Source organism: Lepus europaeus, chromosome 11 (genome assembly GCF_033115175.1).
Source record: "Lepus europaeus isolate LE1 chromosome 11, mLepTim1.pri, whole genome shotgun sequence".
NCBI classification, from domain to species: Eukaryota; Metazoa; Chordata; class Mammalia; order Lagomorpha; family Leporidae; genus Lepus; species Lepus europaeus.
This window is the reverse complement of record NC_084837.1, coordinates 71270770-71289110: the sequence shown is the minus strand read 5'-3', so window position 1 is coordinate 71289110 and position 18341 is coordinate 71270770. Positions and strand designations below refer to the sequence as shown.

The following is an 18341-nucleotide window of genomic DNA, read 5'->3' as shown; positions in this document are numbered from 1 at the left end:
TTTATCCAAGTATTTATGTAACACAAACCAAAAAACTATTTTGGGTTAATTTAATAGTTTTAATTTATATGAGTGCTCTTTTATCAATAAGTCATTTAAAACAGACTTCTTAACAAAATTTTGCATGTAGATACAACATACAGCATGTACACAGTTATAATACACTCATAACATACATCACAGGACAGAACAATAAAGCAGCTTCTGTTAACAGCTTTTTAAAATCTTTGACTTCTTTTAAAAAACAACCATCAATTATTAGAATCACTTCTTGCTCTTAGTTACCTGAATTAACCATACTTTTTCTCAGTTGGAACCTGAAGGAGCAAAAAAATAACTTTACTTGAGCTATAGTTTGTAAAATGACTGTAGTCCCAGTAATTGAATTAGACATTTTCACATGTAAAGAAAATATCTTCATTTCAGATTCTTTTAGCACTGTAACAGAGAAATGCTTTTGTTTTTTATGCTTATCGTTTCTTTCTCCCCAATGTCAATTGCATGGGGCATCTGTAGGAATTTATACGGGTTTTAAGGGATCAGAGTCATCCCTGAGCCTGTGCCCTACCGTTGGGGTGAGGGGGAGTCGTAGCTCTGTAGCATTTTTTAAACTAGGAGGGCCTCCTAACATATCTCCTTGGGCATCAGTTACTGTAGACACAGCATTTGCAAGGTTTAAGGTATTTACCAAATTTCTAATAAAACCTGTCTAACTGCAGAATAGCCTAACAGGTAGGGATCCATTTAACAGCCACCTTTCTTTAAAATCCAACATATATGTAGACCACACAGTATTTCCATAGGACATCATTTCCTGTAGGCTATCACCTGTAAGCTGCCCAATCAGCCAAGATGAAACCTAGGGGGGGTTTGGATAGAACAGAAATTGAGCTGCTCTTGTTTAACCAAAGAGAAAGAAATTCTCACATAACTAGCCAACCAAATGAATACTATACCAAACCAAATCAAAATCCTCCTTGTGGAGGAACTGAGGTAAAAGTCTTAGAATCTTACCTCCTGCCAACTCAACAAACTAATGTCATGAAGCCCAAACAGCAGATAGAGAGGATTGCCAGCGTGCACTTACCCAAATCGACTTACTCAGACTTAGAGTCCATCGGCTCCTTACCCATTTCCTAATACCGACAATGCTTTTATAGATAGCTCATGCCTCAGCAGGGAGAGAAGAAAATTCCCCGAGAGAAAGTGCTCTCAGCAGCTGCAGAAAGTGTCCCTGGAGTCCCATTCACAGGGTCAGCTCACCACAGCAACTCTGGAGTGGAGTGCAAGTGGCCATTGCTCTTCCTTGCTGATATGCGAGTGTTAGGCTACTTGAAGAATACACCCCAAAGACCTTTTGTCGTCACCAATGTTGTTACCAAATAATCAGGCCCTTGCTGTTCTCCACTTGCATAGCAAACTCATCAGAGATAAGTGTTGGTAAGAGGAAAGGGTTAATTTCAAGAAGCCAGCATCATGGGGAAAGAGAGATCGCTTGATCCAAAATGTGCTCTTTACCCAAGTCTCAGCAATTTTTTAAAAAATGAAAACATGTGTCTTTTCAGACCACCACGGAATAAACTAGAAAGCAATAAGTACAATAGATGTTTTCAAACCAATGGAAATTGATCAAATGCCCCTGAATGACCAATGGATCATTGAAGAAATTCAACAGAAAATCAAAACTTTTTTTTTTTTGACAGGCAGAGTGGACAGTGAGAGAGAGAGAGAGAGAGAGAGAGAGAGAGAGAAAGGTCTTCCTTTTCCATTGATTCACCCCCCCAATGGCCACTGCCATCAGCATGCTGCAGCCAGCGCACTGTGCTGATCCGAAGCCAGGAGCCAGGTGCCTCTCCTGGTCTCCCATGTGGGTGCAGGGCCCAAGCACTTGGGCCATCCTCCACTGCACTCCCGGGCCACAGCAGAGAGCTGGCCTGGAAGAGGGGCAACCTGGACAGAATCCAGCACCCCAACTGGGACTAGAACCCAGTGTGCCAGTGCCACAGGTGGAGGATTAGCCTATTGAGCGGCAGTGCCAGCAAAACTTTTCTTGATTCAAATGAAAATGAAAATTAAACATATCAAAAGCTGGCAGATACAACAAAAAAGTATTGAGTAGTAAATTTATACTAATAACTGCATATTTAAGAATATACAAAGATTTCAAATAATCTAATGATGCAACTTAAGGACTTAGAAAAGAAAGAACAAACTAATCTCCAAATTAGCAAGAGGCAAGAAACAGTAAATATCAGAGCAAAAATTAATAAAATCAAAACTAAAACAAAACCCAAAAGTTAAACAGAATGAAAAGCTATTTATTGAAATGATAGACAAAATTTTAGCTATATTAACAAAGAAGAGAAAAAACTCAAATAAAATTTGGGATGATAAAGGAGACGTTGTAATTGATTACCACATAAATAGAATCTTAAGAAACCACTTTGACTAACTATATGCTGGCAAATTTAAAACCTCAAGAAATGAATAAATTCCTGGATATGCACAACTTTCCAAAATTAAATCAAGAATGTATAGAAAATCTAAACAGAACTATAGCAAGTAATAAAATTTAAAAACTAATTTAAAATATCCCATCAAAGAAAAATGTAGGGTCCAGCATTATACCACTCTTTGTGATGCCAGCTATCCCCTATCAGCATCCCCTAACCTAGTTGAATCCCTTGTCTGCTTCCAACCCAGCCTTCTTACTATGCTATTGGCAATGCAGCAGGTGATGATCCAAGTGCTTGAGCTCCTGTTGGTATATGGAAAGCCTAAATGGAGTTTCTGACTCCTGGCTTCAACCTGGCTTAGTCCTGGCTATTGCAGCCTTTTGGGGAGTGAATCACAGGTTGTTAAATCTCTGTGTCTCTCTATCTTTCCAGTAGCCAAGCCAAAAAAAAAAAAAAAATCAAGGAGGAGCCATCACAATACCTGGTTTCAAAGTATGTAACAAAGCCATGGTAATTAAAATAGTGTGGTACTTGAATAAAAATCCACACATAAATCAATGGAGCAGAATAGAAAACCCAGAAATTAATTCACATACATAAAACTAACTGAGTTTTTCACAAAGGTGCCAATAATAGTTATTATACAAGGGATCTTTTCTTTAGATTTATTTTATTTATTTGAAGGGCAGAGTTACAGAGAGAGAGAGACAGGGAGAGATCTTCTATCTGCTGGTTCACTCCCCAAATGGCCACAATGGCAAGGGCTGGGCCAGGTCATAGCTAGGAGCCAGGAGCTCCATCCAGTTTCCCATATAGGTGGCATGGTCCTATCTACTTGGGCCATCATCTGCTGCTTTTCCAGGCATGTTATCAGGGAGCTGGATTAGAAGCAGGGTGGCCAGGACTCAAACAGGTACTCGGATATGGAATGCTGGCATCCAAGTGGGAGCTTAACCCACTACACAACACCGGCTCTTCTATTTTTATTTTAGTCAGAATACATACTGTTAAATTTAAATTATTTTGACATTTTTAGGTTAAATTGTTTGATAATGTCCAAATGTTTTTCATCCTTTCTGATTTGTGTGTATGTATGTACCTGATTCACCAATTATTCAGAGAGGTTTGTTAGATCTCCAACTGTAATTGTGGTTTTGTCTATATTTCCCTTTATTTTTTCAGTGTCTACTACATTTATCCTAAAATATGCAAACACTTTCAGCACTGGTGTGTCTTCTTAATGAATTGACATTTTTTTTCACTATAAAACATTTTTATCAATGTCTGGTAATACTCCTTGTCTTGAAGTCTACTTAGTATGATAATAATATAGACATGCTAAATTTCTTATGATTAGTATACTCATAGACCTATAATATCCATTTGTTTCTTTTTTAGAATTTCTAATTATCTTGAAATATATAATAACTTTATGCACGATTATCCAACCTGTGTTGTAAAAATCTTTAATATATTTATGGTAGCTATTTCAAAGTCCTTGGCTGCTAATTGTAACTGGTTTCTGAGTTAATTGGCTTATGTTCACAGTGTTTTCCATTACTTAGGGTCCTGTTTTCCTCTTTCTTTTGTATGTCTTATTTATTGTGCGTTTACACATTATGTAGAGAAACTTATGGAAGCTGAAACTTATTTTTGCTTGTTTTCAGAGAAGACCTTTCCTTTCTTTGGTATTTAGAGTTAGAGGCTGACCTTTTAGAATACTCCGGGAGTTGAGCTGAGTTTAAGAATTTACAATAGCTTTAATTAAATTAACTTCACATGTGATTAGCTCAAACTCCAACCTCTTTCCCTCAAGGTCACCTCTTATATCTTTTGAATATTTAAGCTTGATGTAGGTTGGACTGAAGTTTCATATAATGTTGGTTCAACACTGGGGTCAACTCTGTTAAAGTTGCGGAATCTAATAACTGGAAATGTATGGTCCTGTACAGTTTCTCTCTTTTCATATTGTCCTCCACTGCCACTATCATAAAAAAAAGTGGGGTTTGGGGGTAGGGAAGAAGGAATTGGCTAAGTCATTTGTATTTGCGTTTGTATATCTTTCAGATTCCAGTTTGTTCCCCCAAATCACTTATGTTGAAGGCCTTGCTGATTTCTCTTCAGCTCTGCAAAATTGCTGCACCATGGTAGGCCAGCAGAAACATCAATGGATGGCCACAAGTGGCTCACAGGTAAGGAAACTGCCACAACGTTATGGTTGCTTATAAAGAGCTTGCTTGTTTCTGATTTCAAGTCATCAAGGCTTCCAGGGCAGGGTCAGGTTATGGGCTTGTGACCTCTACATTTAGGATAGAATCTCGTGCAGAAAATGACCCCTTGCCCCTGATTTAATGCTCTTATAGTACCATCTTGAAATTCTTAATGATTTTTGAACAAGGACTCTGAATTTCCACAAATAATGTAATTAATCCTGCTTAGTAACATCCACTGCTTTTCATTAACCTCACAGAGTGAGTATGCTTTTTATTTTGTCCATGTTTCTCTTGCATTCTTCTATACCCTACCAAAAGTAGAAGTCTGTTTAAGTTATGCCTAGCCTCCTTTTAGCTTTATCCTGAAAGATAAAGAATTTTACATTGAAATTAGCTGGAATTTTCTTATACAAATTTCAATTCCTTAATTCAATTTTTCTAATTCCCATTAATTGAAATTTGTCTACTTTTCAATTCTTTGTACTAGAAGTAGTTTGACAGCCATTATAAGAAAAAAAAAGTCAACATTTAAATTGTTTTAATTAGGGTTTTTTGTATCCTGGGCATCTAAAACTATACTGCTAGGGCTTCTGCCCCTCATGTGGACAGTGACTGAGGAGCCATGTACAAGGGAACCAAGGAACCTCGTTGAACCCTAGGAATGCCCTTGATGCATGACACTGATAACATCCACTGCAGTGAAAGGACCACAATGTGACATCCAACTGAAAGTAATGCTGAAATAATCCACCAAACTGATAACTAAAAAAAACATCCTCAGCAAAAGCCATCAGTCCATGAAAGCCACCTTTAAAGTCATCCACTATGCTGGATGTTCAAGTAGTAGTGCAGGGACATAAGAAGTATGAACAAATAAGATAATATAAGACACCAAAAGGAACAGAGTAATGATTTAGTATCAAAATATAAACAAAGGGAGATTGATAAAATGCCTGATAATGAATTCAAAAGAAGTATTATAAGTCTAAACAAAGAGATACAAGAGAATATAGATAGTTAAATGAAATTAACAAATTCAACAAAATGAGATCTTTTTCAAAAAAATATTTATTTATTTATTTGAAATTCAGAATTACAGAGAGAGAGAGAGAGAGAGAGAGAGAGAGACAGAGAGAAAGATAGAGAGAAATCTTCCATCTGCTGATTCACTTCCCAAATGGCCACAATGGCCAGAGCTGGGCTGATCCAAAGCCAGGAGCCAGGAGCTTCTTCTGGGTCTCCTTCATGGTTCCAGGATTCCCAAGACTTGGATCATCTTCTTTCACTTTCCCAGGTGCATTAGCAGGGAGCTATATCAGAAGTGGAGTAGTCATGACTCTAACTGACACCCACATGGGCTGCTGGCACCGGAGTCAGTAGATTTACCCATCATGCTAGAGCACCAGCCCCCAAAGTGTTAAAAAAAGAACGAAATATAGATCTTTAAGAACTTAGTAAGTCAAATAAAAAATGCAATTAAAACCTGTCAACAATAAATCCGATCAGTCAGACGAAGCAGTATCTTAACATGAAGTCACGTTTTTTGAAATATCTCGGACAAAAAAAAAAAAAAAAGTAGAATGGAGACAACCTCAAAGATTGTTGAGATACAGTTAAACAAAATATTATTTGCATGCTTGGGACCCCTGTGGGAAAAGGGAAAAGGCAAAGAATAATCTATTTAATAAAATAGTAACTGAAAACTTTCACAAACTGGAGGAAGATGAGGACATCCAAGTACAGGAGGTTCATAGGATTCCAAAAAGACATGGTCAGAAAGTACCATTACTATGACACATTACTGTCATATTCACAAATTTACACCAAAAACAATTATAAAATTTACAAGAAAAAAGCACCAGGTCACTTTTAAGAAATTCTCCATTGGATTAACAGCAGATTTTTCAACAGAAACCTTATCTGCTTAGACAAAATGGAATGGTATATCCAAGTTCTCAATGCAAATAGCTGTCAACCAAAATTACTTTACCAGTGAAGTTATCTTTCATAAATGAAAGTGAAATGAAGACTTTCCATTACCAGAATACGAGCCTTAGGATACTTCAGCATGTCCTATATATGGAAGCAAACACAGTGAACATCATGAAAATAGGTGAAAGCATAAAATCATCTAGAAAAAGAACAATGGACATTCAAAAGAAACCAAAGAAATATTTAAAAACAAGACTAGACCATTACTTATCAATAATAACTTTGAATGAAAATGGATTAAATTCCCCAATTAAAAGGTACAGACTGGCTGAATGGTTTTAAGAAACAATGTACTCTGGGGCACAGTGGGTTAAAGCCCTGGCCTGCAGCACTGGCATCCCATATGGGTGCTGGTTCTAATCCCAGCTGCTCTATTTCTGATCCAGCTCTCTGCTATGGCCTGGGAAAGCAGTAGAAGATGGCCCAAATCCTTGGGTCCCTGCAACCATATGGGAGATCCAGTGGAAGCTCCTGGCTCCTGGCTTCAGATCGGTGCAGCCCCGGCTATTGCAGCCGAATGAGGAGTGAACCAGCGGTTGGAAGACCTCTCTCTCACTGCCTTTCCTTTTCTCTCTGTAACCCTGACTTTCAAATAAATAAATAATCTTTAAAAAATTTAGGAGAAACATGCTGAATATCACTAGTCATTAAGGAAATGCAATTAAAAACCACAGTGATATACCATCTTATTCCAATTAGAATGGCTTATAAACAGAAGAAAAAAGAGGCTGGCTCCATGTTGCAATAGGTTAATATTCTGTCTGTGGCGCCGGCATCCCATAAGGGCGCTGATTCTAGTCCTGGATGCCCTTCTTCCAATCCAGCTCTCTGCTATGGTCTGGGAAAGAAGTAGAAGATGGCCCAAGTCCTTGTGCCCCTTTGCCCATGTGGGAGACTGGGAAAAAGCACCTGGTTCCTGGCTTCGGATCAGCGCAGCTCCGGCTGTTGCAGCCATCTGGGGAGTGAATGAATGGAAGGAAGACCGTTCTCTCTGTCTCCCTCTCTAACTCTACCTCTCAAATAAATAAATAAAATCTTTAAAAAAAAACAAGGAAGAAGAAAATAAATGAGGCAAGGATGTGGAGAAAAGGAAACCGTTGATACACTCTTGATCTTAATGCAAATTAATACAGATATCGAGAACAGCATGGAAGTTCTTCTATAAACCAAAAATAGATTTATCAATCATCTATCCCTTTTCTGGATATGGTTAAAAGGAACTTAAATCAATGTATGAAAGAGACACCTGGTACTCCCATGTTGATTGCAGCACTATTCACAATAACCACTATATGGAATCAACTTATGTGTTCGTTGATGGATGAAAAGGTTAAGAAAATATGGAATATATGCACAATGGAATATTGTTCTGTGATAAGGAAAAGATATTCTGACAAATTCATGAAAATGAATGGAACTGGAGATCATTCTGTTAAGTAGAACATGGATATAAGGTTCTGGTGTCTTGAAGCACAGTACAGTTCAGTGACTATAGATATTGATACTGTATTATGTTCTTTATAAAGGACTGGAACAGAAAAAATGGTGGGCTCTAAAAACAGAAAGATAAAGAAATAAGAAGGCCAATTGCCTGGTATGATTCATTTATATTGTGTGTATGCGTTGAACTATTGCACTATACTCCTTAACAATTTTGAGTTGTACGTTAATCCAAAATTTAAAAATAAATTTAAAATGTACATGTAAACTGCTAGTTCCATATAACCAAATTATCCCTGAGTGTATTTATTGAACATTTTCTCTGTATGTCTCCAAGCCTTTCATGCACACTGTTTCTTGTATCCCTCACCCTCCTCAGTCTCACTAGCACTAGGGAGCCATGTTTTTTGTAAAATTTTCTTGACAGCTCTATTCATCTTTGCTCCTCTCTGAACACTTATTTTCTATAATGGCTTCCACAGATGCCCTTCATTGTACTGTTATTGTATTGCCAGTTATAAATTTAGTTATAGCCATTATATATATCAAACAATATTGAGAATAAAATATTCTTTCAACCTTAAATATGAATTTTTTTCAGAACATAGCCCTGTGGTTTTATCATTTTAGCTGTTTTATTTATTAATGTAAAATATATTTTTATAAAGAAAAATGAGGTGTAATTGTAATCTATCCAGCCATGTCATTGTGAACATTAGGTTATTAGACTTCCAAAATTCTTATTTTTATTTTCTTTTCACTGGTTTTTAATTCTCTAGAAATGTTTTCATTATTACTTCTCAAATGGCTACACATTTCTGACATTCATCTACTAATTTGCTCATTAATTTTTGCATACTCTAAGTACTTCTTATGCACTGGCTATGCCACAGCCACTGTGTGAAATTTAGACAGTTCAGCCATGATTACACCATAGTCTCTGTGTTCTTACTCATATGAATCTGCTCTATGTTACTATGCAGAAACATCTGGGGAGTCAAAGAAGGCTTCCTGAGAAAAGTGACTTTTAATTTGATACTTAAAGTAAGAGTTAAATATATAAAGAAAGAATTGGAGAGACGTGGGGACCGAGAAGCTTCTAAGCAGAAGGAAGAATGTATGCAGTCTCCAAGGCAAAAATGACCAAGGTGTGGTCTCCATTAACATTAATGTGTGTAACAGTGAATACATTTTCAGTTCACAATAAAACTACTAATACGAATGTATTATTGCTTATTAGACTGAAACATCCTAATATTTAAATTGTAAGTTAAATATTTAAATTATATTCACCATGTCACCATGTCTTTCTAAAATAATTCATCAGCAAGAGGAATTTATTATTATATTTCTGGCCATGGATTTATTATGGACACCATCCACAATGGTTCTAAATTTCTTGGAACTCTTGTAGGAATTTTAAGTGAAGACATTTAGCAAGATTCATGTGAAGTTTTTCTCTAGGGGAAGTGTATAAGAGAGAAGGGTTTTGCAAAATTTGGTTTGGAACCTCAGAATTTAAACATTTATCTATGTTCCTTTTCAAAGTGCAGGGACCTTATAAGTGGAATATTTTATAATGTATTACAGCTCTGAAAATTTTAACCTAGTAGAGTATCACAATTTAAATAAATTATATATAAATATTATGAACAACCTGAATTTATGCCAATGAGCAATGTTGATTTTATTTCATTAGAAAATGCAAGAACCTCCAAAAAGCATTGAAGAATTCTTAAAGCTTCAAAACTGGGTAAGTAGAGCATCCTATTTTATATGCCAATACATCCTTTAAAAATACCAGTATTTTTGAAGTATAATATGAAAACTTAGAAAAGATTTTAAGAATAGAAATTCAAAAAATATATTTCAATTAGGGAGTTGTTTATCAATATTAATCTCCCTTCAGTGGGCTTTATGTTGTAGTCATTCCCTCAAGGCAATGCTGAATTTTTTTTTTTTTTTTTTTTTTTTTTTTTTTTTTACATTTTAAAAGCTCTAGCCCTATAGAAACATTTCTGGGTCTCCACGCGGGTGCAGAGGCCCAAGGACTTGGGCCATCTTCCACTGCTTTCCCAGGCCATAGCAGAGAACTGGACCAGAAGTAGGGCAGCCAGGACATGAACTAGTGTCCATATGGAATGCAGGCACTGCAGGTGGCAGCTTTACCCACTACGCCACTGTGCCGGCTCCACTTACTTTGTTTTTAATAAAGTAAGTGTTCTACTGGAGTCACTGAGGAACTTAGTGCCAAAATAGAATGGGAAACAGAAATTTCCAGTTGAATTCTTTTCTTCTTTTGGACTTTGAATTCACTTATTTCCTTTAAATTAATGTGATCACTGTGGACATAGATGCTTCATCCTCTGTAATGCTCATTTCCCCTGAAACAGTAAAGACGTGACTGTTGCCTCACAGTTCACTTGCCTACTGGCTGCTAGGTGACTCTTGTTTACCTTCCCTTGGTCTGGCTATAAAATTTACTTTTCAGACCATATTCTATTCAAAGAGAATGTAGTTGAAGGCAAAATACAAATGAGGAAAAAAAAGGAAAGTAGAGAGATGAGAAGAGGACAGCAGATTATGACCTACCAGAAAATAGTATTTATTCAAAACAATCGTAGGCTGGCCTTTTGATAATACATCCATAAAGAATCCAGTGAAAGAGTCAAGATTTATGACCGGTGCTGTGCAATAGTGCATAAGCTGCTGCCTGCAGTGCCAGCATCCCATATGGGTACTGGTTTGAGTCCTGGCTGCTCCACTTCCAATCCAGCTCTCTGCTATGACCTGGAAAACCAGATGGCTTAAGTCCTTGGGCCCTTGCACCCATGTGGGAGACCTGCAAGAAGCTCCTGGCTCCTGGCTTCAGATCTGCCCAGCTTTGGCTGTTGCTGCCATTAGAAAGTGAACCGAAATCTTTTTCTCTCTGCCTCTCTGTTACTCTGCCTTTCAAATAAATAAATAAATCTTAACAACAACAACAACAACAAAAAAGAACCAGGGTTTATTTAAACATCACTTTCTAAGTATTAATGGTTTTAGAATCCAAGAGAAAGAAAAGATGTACAATTTGGGACATGCTCAATCGGACTTGCCCCAAATGGTAGCGTTAGAAACATATCAGGGGATTCCAAGTGATCAATTTCTGTTCACAATTGATCATAATGATAGGACTAAGAGTCAAAGGGATCACAAAAACAAGACTAGTGTCTGAAAATACTAATTAATAGAATAAAAAAAGGGGAAAAAAAAACGATCCAACATGGGAAGCAGGATACACAGCAGACTTATAGAATGGCAGATGTCCTAAACAGCACTCTGACCTCAGAATCAGCCCTTAAGGCATTCGGATCTGGCTGAAGAACCCATTAGAGTATTTCAGGCATGGAAAGCCAAGACACTCTGTCAAAAAAAAAAAAAAATGACCTAAATGAAAGATCTCAGTGATTGAGATCCCAGTGGAAAGAATGGGGCCATCAAAGAAGGAGGTACCTTTCTCTGAAGGGAGGAGTGAACTTCCACTTTGACTATGACCTTATCTAAACATGATCAGAGTTGGCGAACTCAAAAGGCTTCCATAGCCTTGGCAACTCATGACAAGAGCCTAGGGTGATTACTGATGCCATAAACAAGAGCGTCAATTTGTTAAGTCAACAGCAGGAGTCACTGTGCACTCACTCCTCATGTAGGATCTCTGTCCTTAATGTGCTGTACATTGTGATTTAATGCTATAACTAGTACTCAAACAGTATTTTTCACTTTGTGTTTCTATGTGGGTACAAACTGTTGAAATCTTTACTTAATATATACTAAACTGATCTTCTGTATATAAAGAGAATTGAAAATGAATCTTGGTGTGAATGGAAGGGGAGAGGGAGCGGGAGAGGGGAGGGTTGTGGGTGGGAGGGAAGTTATGGGGGAGAAAGCCATTGTAATCCATAAGATGTACTTTGGAAATTTATATTCATTAAATAAAAGTTAAAAAATAGTTTTAGAATCCAGGTCACTCTTTGATTACCTTGTTAATATAGGAAAGACAGAGTCTCACTGGTAGAGTTTCAAGATTCTCTATTCATGAATAATCATAATACAGGTTGAATATTCATTTTACACAGGACTTGAGACCAAAAATGCTTCAAGTTTTGAACATCTTTAGATATTTTCATTTATATAATGTGATATATTGGGGATGGGACCCAAGTCTAAACATTAAATTCATTTATGTTTCATATATACCTTACACACACAGACTATAGTTAATTTTGAAAAAAGATTAAATAATTTTGTGCATGAAACAAAGTTTGTATATATTGAATCATCAGAAAGCAAAGGTGTGACTGTCTTAGTCACCTAAGGAGACAATCTGTGATTATCTGGTATCACCATCATTCCTCACTCTGAATTTATATGCTATTAGTAAGCAATAATTTTATAACTATTCTTATATAAGTACTCAATGCTAAAAATATGACATACCATTTATGCAGTGAAAAATGAATGTGTTCACAGTAATAATTAACATGCACAGTAGCATCACTAGAATACCTGTCTCAGCTGTTAATCAGCAGACCAACAATCACAGGCTTCCAATCTCTACCTACAATGCTGCATTTTGGTTAAAAGGCATAGTGTACACAGCATTTTTATTTTATTTTTTTTCAGTTTAGAAGAAAGATGAGAATCAGTTCAATGACCAGTTCCCTTAGGCATAGGCAGCCATTCTGCTGAATGGCTTTTTGAAATGTTTCCTCCAAAGTCATGTGCCTTGTTAACAATAGATTTTTTTGTCTTAGAAGCATGTCTGAATTTAAAAACTGAGACAATTTCTTGTCCTGTTATGAATTCATGCTTCCATTGTCCTTCAATAATCCCATCACTTTGACCATGCCATCTAGAGACACTTTTCCTGCAGTGTTAACATCATTTTCATTGTCATAACCATCTTGATTCAGAAATTTTTGGTGTATTTCATCATTCATTAGTGAATGAATACTAAAGTCTCATTTCAATGTTAAAAACCTCTTTCAAGATCCACTTTTTTAAGCTCACTCATGGACTCAAGTTGTAATTCTTTGTATACATAAAGAAGTAAAACATCATAACTTACAGAATCCTTTGAAGTCACCATGTTGTTGATCAACGTCACTAAACTTTGACAAAGGAGCTAAAATTCATCCCTGGAGCAAGGATATACTCTTTAACAATTGGTGCTGGGGAAACTGGATCTCCACATGCAGAGTATGAAACTAGACCCATACCTTACACTTTATACAAAAATACTCTCAAATTGGATCAAAGACCTAAATCTATGACCTATCAAATTACTAGAAAACGTTGGGGAAACTCTGCAAGACATTGACATAGGAAAAGACTTCTTGGAAAAGACCCTGAAGCACAGGCAGTCAAAGTCAAAATTGATAAATGGGATAACCTCAAGCTGAAAAACTTCTGCACTGCAAAAGATGCTCTCTGTGAAGTGAAGAGGCAGCTAACAGAATGGGAGAAAATATTTTCAAACTATGCAACTGATAAAGGGTTAACATCCAGAATCTGTACAGTGCTCCAGAAATTCAACAACAAAACAATCAAGTTAAGACATGGACAAAGAACTTGAATGGCCATTTTTCAAGAGAGGAAATGCAAATGGCCAGAAGACACTTAAGAAAATGCTCAGGATCACTAGCCATCAGGGAAATGCAATTCAAAACTACAGTGGGGTTTCATCTCACTCCAGTTAGAAAGGCTCTCATACAGAAATCAACAAACCAAAAATGCTAGCGAGGATGTGGGGGAAAAGGTACCCTGGTTCACTGTTGGTGGGAATGTAAACTGGTGTAGCCACTGTGGAAAACAGCATGGACATATCTCAGAAATCTGATTATAGATGTACCATATGGCCCAGCCGTACCACTCCTGGGAATTTACCCAAACCAAAAGAAATCAGTATTTGAAAGAATTATCTGTACCCCATGTTCACTGCAGCATAATTCAAAATAGCTAAGATATGGAATCAACCCAGATGTCCATTAACTGTTAACTAGATAAAGAAATTATGGTATGTGTACACTATGGAGTAGTACTCAGCTGTAAAAAAAAAAAAAAATGAAATTCTGTCTTTTGCAACAAGATGGACACAACTGGCCACCATTATACTTAGTGAAATAAGGCAGTCCCAAAAAGACAGATGTCATATGTTTTCCCTGATCCAAGGTAACTAACAGAGTAGCTGAAATGTAATGTATTGAGTGAAATAGACATTTTGAGATTTGATGATTGCTTATAGCCTCTGTCTACTCTGTTGAAGAATAGTGTTTTTTTATTTTTTCCCTTCGTACTTTTTGTTGAACTCTTTACTTAGTGTAGGGATAGCTGTAGAATCATTAAGTAAACTGAAAGTAGATATTTGTAAAAATTATGAGTGGGAATGAGAGAGGGAGGAAGAGAAAGGGTTGGAGCATAGCTAGGAGGGAGGGTAAGGAAGGAAGTGTCACTGTGTTCCTAAATCTGTATATAGGAAATACATAAAACTTGTATAACTTAAATAAAATTTTTAAAAAACCATTCAGCCGGCGCCGCGGCTCAGTAGGGTAATCCTCCGCCTTGCAGCGCCGGCACACCGGGTTCTAGTCCCGGTCGGGGCACCGGATTCTATCCCGGTTGCTCCTCTTCCAGGCCAGCTCTCTGCTGTGGCCAGGGAGTGCAGTGGAGGATGGCCCAAGTGCTTGGGCCCTGCACCCCACGGGAGACCAGGAGAAGCACCTGGCTCCTGCCATCGGATCAGCTTGGTGCGCCGGCCGCAGCGCACCTGCCACGGCGGCCATTGGAGGGTGAACCAACGGCAAAAGGAGGACCTTTTTCTCTGTCTCTCTCTCTCACTGTCCACTCTGCCTGTCAAAAAAAAAAAATTCAAATAAAAAAGGGACATTTTAAATTGTCTTTGTTTGTAGATGACATATATCCTGACAGCTCATTGTGGGTCAGCCCACATCAATCAAGATACATAATTATGAAATGCCAGACATCTAAAGTAAATGTTTGGAATCCAATAGGTAAATAAATGCTGCTTTGGGGATATTTAAAAATATCAAGAAAACAATCACATTTATGGTAGTAGCATAAAAAATATAAATAAATTTAACCAAGAATATAAAAATCTGTACACTGAACATTATTTAAAAATTGATGAAAGAAATTGAAAATGATGTAAATAAATGGAAAGATAATCTATATTAATGGATTCAAAGAACCAGAATTGTCAAAATGTCCATTCTACCCAAACTAACCTACATGTTCAATGGACTAAGTATTGAAATTTGATTTTTTTTTTTTTTTACAGAACTAGGGAAAAAAATTCTTTTAATGTATATGGAACCATTGAAGACTTTGAATTATCAAAACAAAAGAACAAAGCTGGAAGCACCACACTATTTAAGACATATTACAAAAGTATAGTAATCAGGGGCCAGTGCTGTGGCATAGCAGGTAAAGTCACTGCCTGCAGTGCTGGCATCCCATATGGGCGCCAGTTGGAGTCATGGCTGCTCTACTTCTGATCCAGCTCTGTGGTATGGCCTGGGAAAGCAGTAGAAGATGGTCCAAGTCCTTGGGCCCCTGCACCCTTGTGGGAAGACCTGGATGAAGCTCCTGGTTCCTGCCTTTGGATTGGCCCAGCCCCAGCCATTGTGGCCTATTGGGGAGTGAACCAGTGGATGGAAGACCTCTCTCTCTCTCTCTCTGCCTCTACTTCTCTGTGTATTTTTTCAAATAAATAAAAATCTTTTAAAAAAGTATAATAATCAAAACAGCATGATAATAACATAAAAACAGACACATTGGCCAAGAGAGTAAACTATGCGGCCTAAAAGTAAATATATGCATTTATGTTCAATTGATTTTTGACAAAGGTGCCAAGCCCACAAAAGGGAGAAAGGACGTTCTCTTTAATAAATGATATTGGGATGATTGTGTGTCTACATGCTAAATAATGAAATACAGGGGAAAAAAAAGCTCAAAATAGATTAAAGATTTAAAGTTAAGGTATGAAAATGTAATACTACTAGAAGAAGATGTTGCTGGAAAACTCCATGACATAGGTCTGTACAATGATTGTTTTTTTGGCTGTGGCATCAAAAACATGGGCAACAAAAGCAATGATAGGCAAATGGGATTTTATTAATCTAAAGACCTCTGCCTGTCCAAGGAAATAATCAGCAGAATAAAGACACCACCTGGAAAATGGGAGAAAATATTTGAAAGCCATACATCTGATAAAGTTCAAAACATGATATATCTGTTAATATTCAAAATATACAAGGAACTCTATAACTCAATAACCATAAAACAAATAACTCAATTTAAAAATGGACAAAGGACTTAACTAAACATTTCTCAAGGGAGGATATACAAATGGCCAACAGGGGTGTGAAAAGATACTCAGAAACATCAGTAATTATCAGGGAAATGTTAACTAAAACCACAATGAGATATTAACTCACATCTGTTAGAGTGGCTATGATCAAGAGCTGATATTGTGGCACAGAGGTATAAGACACTGCCTACAATGGCAACATCCCATATGAACTCAGGTTCATATCCCAGCTGGCCCAGTTTCTGATTCCATTTAGGGAGTGAACCAGCTGATGGAAGATACCTCTCTTTTCTGTTTCTCCGCGTCTTTCTGTAACTCTATGTTTCAAATAAATAATAACATAAATCTTTTTTAAAAAAGAATGACTATGATCAAAAAGACAAAAAAATAGATGTTGGTAAGCATGTGAAAAATGGCAGTCTTGCAGTAGGAATATAAATTAGTATAGCCATTATGAAAAATAGTATGGATATTCCTTGGAAAATTAACAACAAACCTACCATCTGATCTAGCAATCCCACATCTGAATATATAGCCAAAGGAAATGAAATCAGTCTGTCAAAGAGATATTTGTACTCCCAGCATTATTCAGAAGAGTCCAGATTTGGAATGAACGTAGATGTTCATCAACATATGGAAAAAGAAATGTATATGTTTGTGTGTATATAAGTGGAATATTATTCAGCATTTAAAATCATCAAATCCTATTATTTATATAAAATGGATAATCCTGAAGGACATTATGCTAAGTGAAATAAGCCACACACAGATGATTGGTACCTGTTCCAACTTACATGTAGAATTTCAAATTTCAAATTTTCATAGATTGAATTTCATAGATTGAATAAGTTCTGGTGATCTATTGGACATAATGGTGACTATAGTTAATAACATATAACACAATTGAAAATTACTAACAGAGTAGATCTTAAATGTTCTCACTACAAAAAAAAGTGTGTAATGTGATGGCTATGTTAATTAGCTTTATTTTGGTAATCATTACACAGTGCATGCATAATATCCCATGAATATCACAGATAGGCCCAATGTTTGCTTGTTACTAATACAACTTAAAAAATGGAAAAAATTAAGAATAAATAAAACCAAGCCTCCAAATCTTCCTTCCCCCACCAAAACAATATTGAGGAACTGTTACAGATTAAAAGAGAATTAAGGGACATGAAACCTAAATGCAAAGTATGATTCTGAACTAGATTTTTTTTTCTATAAAAGGCGTTATTGGTTCAATTGATGAAACTCAAATACAGTCTGAAATTAAATAGGAAAAATACACCAATGCTATATTTGTCTACTACCTGTTATTAGAATGAAATACTTGAGGGTGTGTACCTTGTATTTAGCTCACATTATTGGAAGTTGAAAGTCCAAACAGTATGGTGCTGGCACTGGTGAGGGCTCCCCTAACTGATTCACAACACCAGAGATGGCATCATGGTGGAAGTGCATGAGGCAGGCAGAGAGATCATATAGCAAGATAGTAAATCAAAGAGAGAAATGGGGAGGGGCTATGTGTACTTTTTCATAACAACCCCTTTGTGAGAACAAACCAGGATCCTAGGAGAACTACATCAATTTCTTTTAAGGGTAGCACTCTCAAATGATCTCCAAATAGCCCCACCTCTGAATGGATGCACCGCCTCTTAATATCACCACACTAATGACCAAGTTTCTAATACATGAACTCTTTGGGGAACAAACAATAGTTGATTCAAATTTCCTGATTCTTGTAGTTATATTGTTATTATGTAGGAAAATGTTTTTGTTTCTTGTAAATAGATGTTGAAATACTAAAGGATGATTGAGCAATCAAGCAGCTTATCCTCAAATGATTCAGAAAAAACGTAAGCA

At 36.7% G+C, this 18341-nt stretch overlaps 1 protein-coding gene across 1 annotated transcript in view; it reads left to right on the top strand.

Moving 5' to 3' along the window:
* Positions 1–18341, top strand: part of FAM227B (family with sequence similarity 227 member B) — a 216648-nt gene that overhangs the window by 1282 nt on the left and 197025 nt on the right. Inside the window, exons 2-3 of the mRNA XM_062205873.1 lie at positions 4524–4648; positions 9801–9854. Coding sequence (XP_062061857.1) covers positions 4601–4648; positions 9801–9854 — 102 coding nt within the window. The 5' untranslated portion in view covers positions 4524–4600. The remainder of the gene's footprint in view (positions 1–4523; positions 4649–9800; positions 9855–18341) is intronic.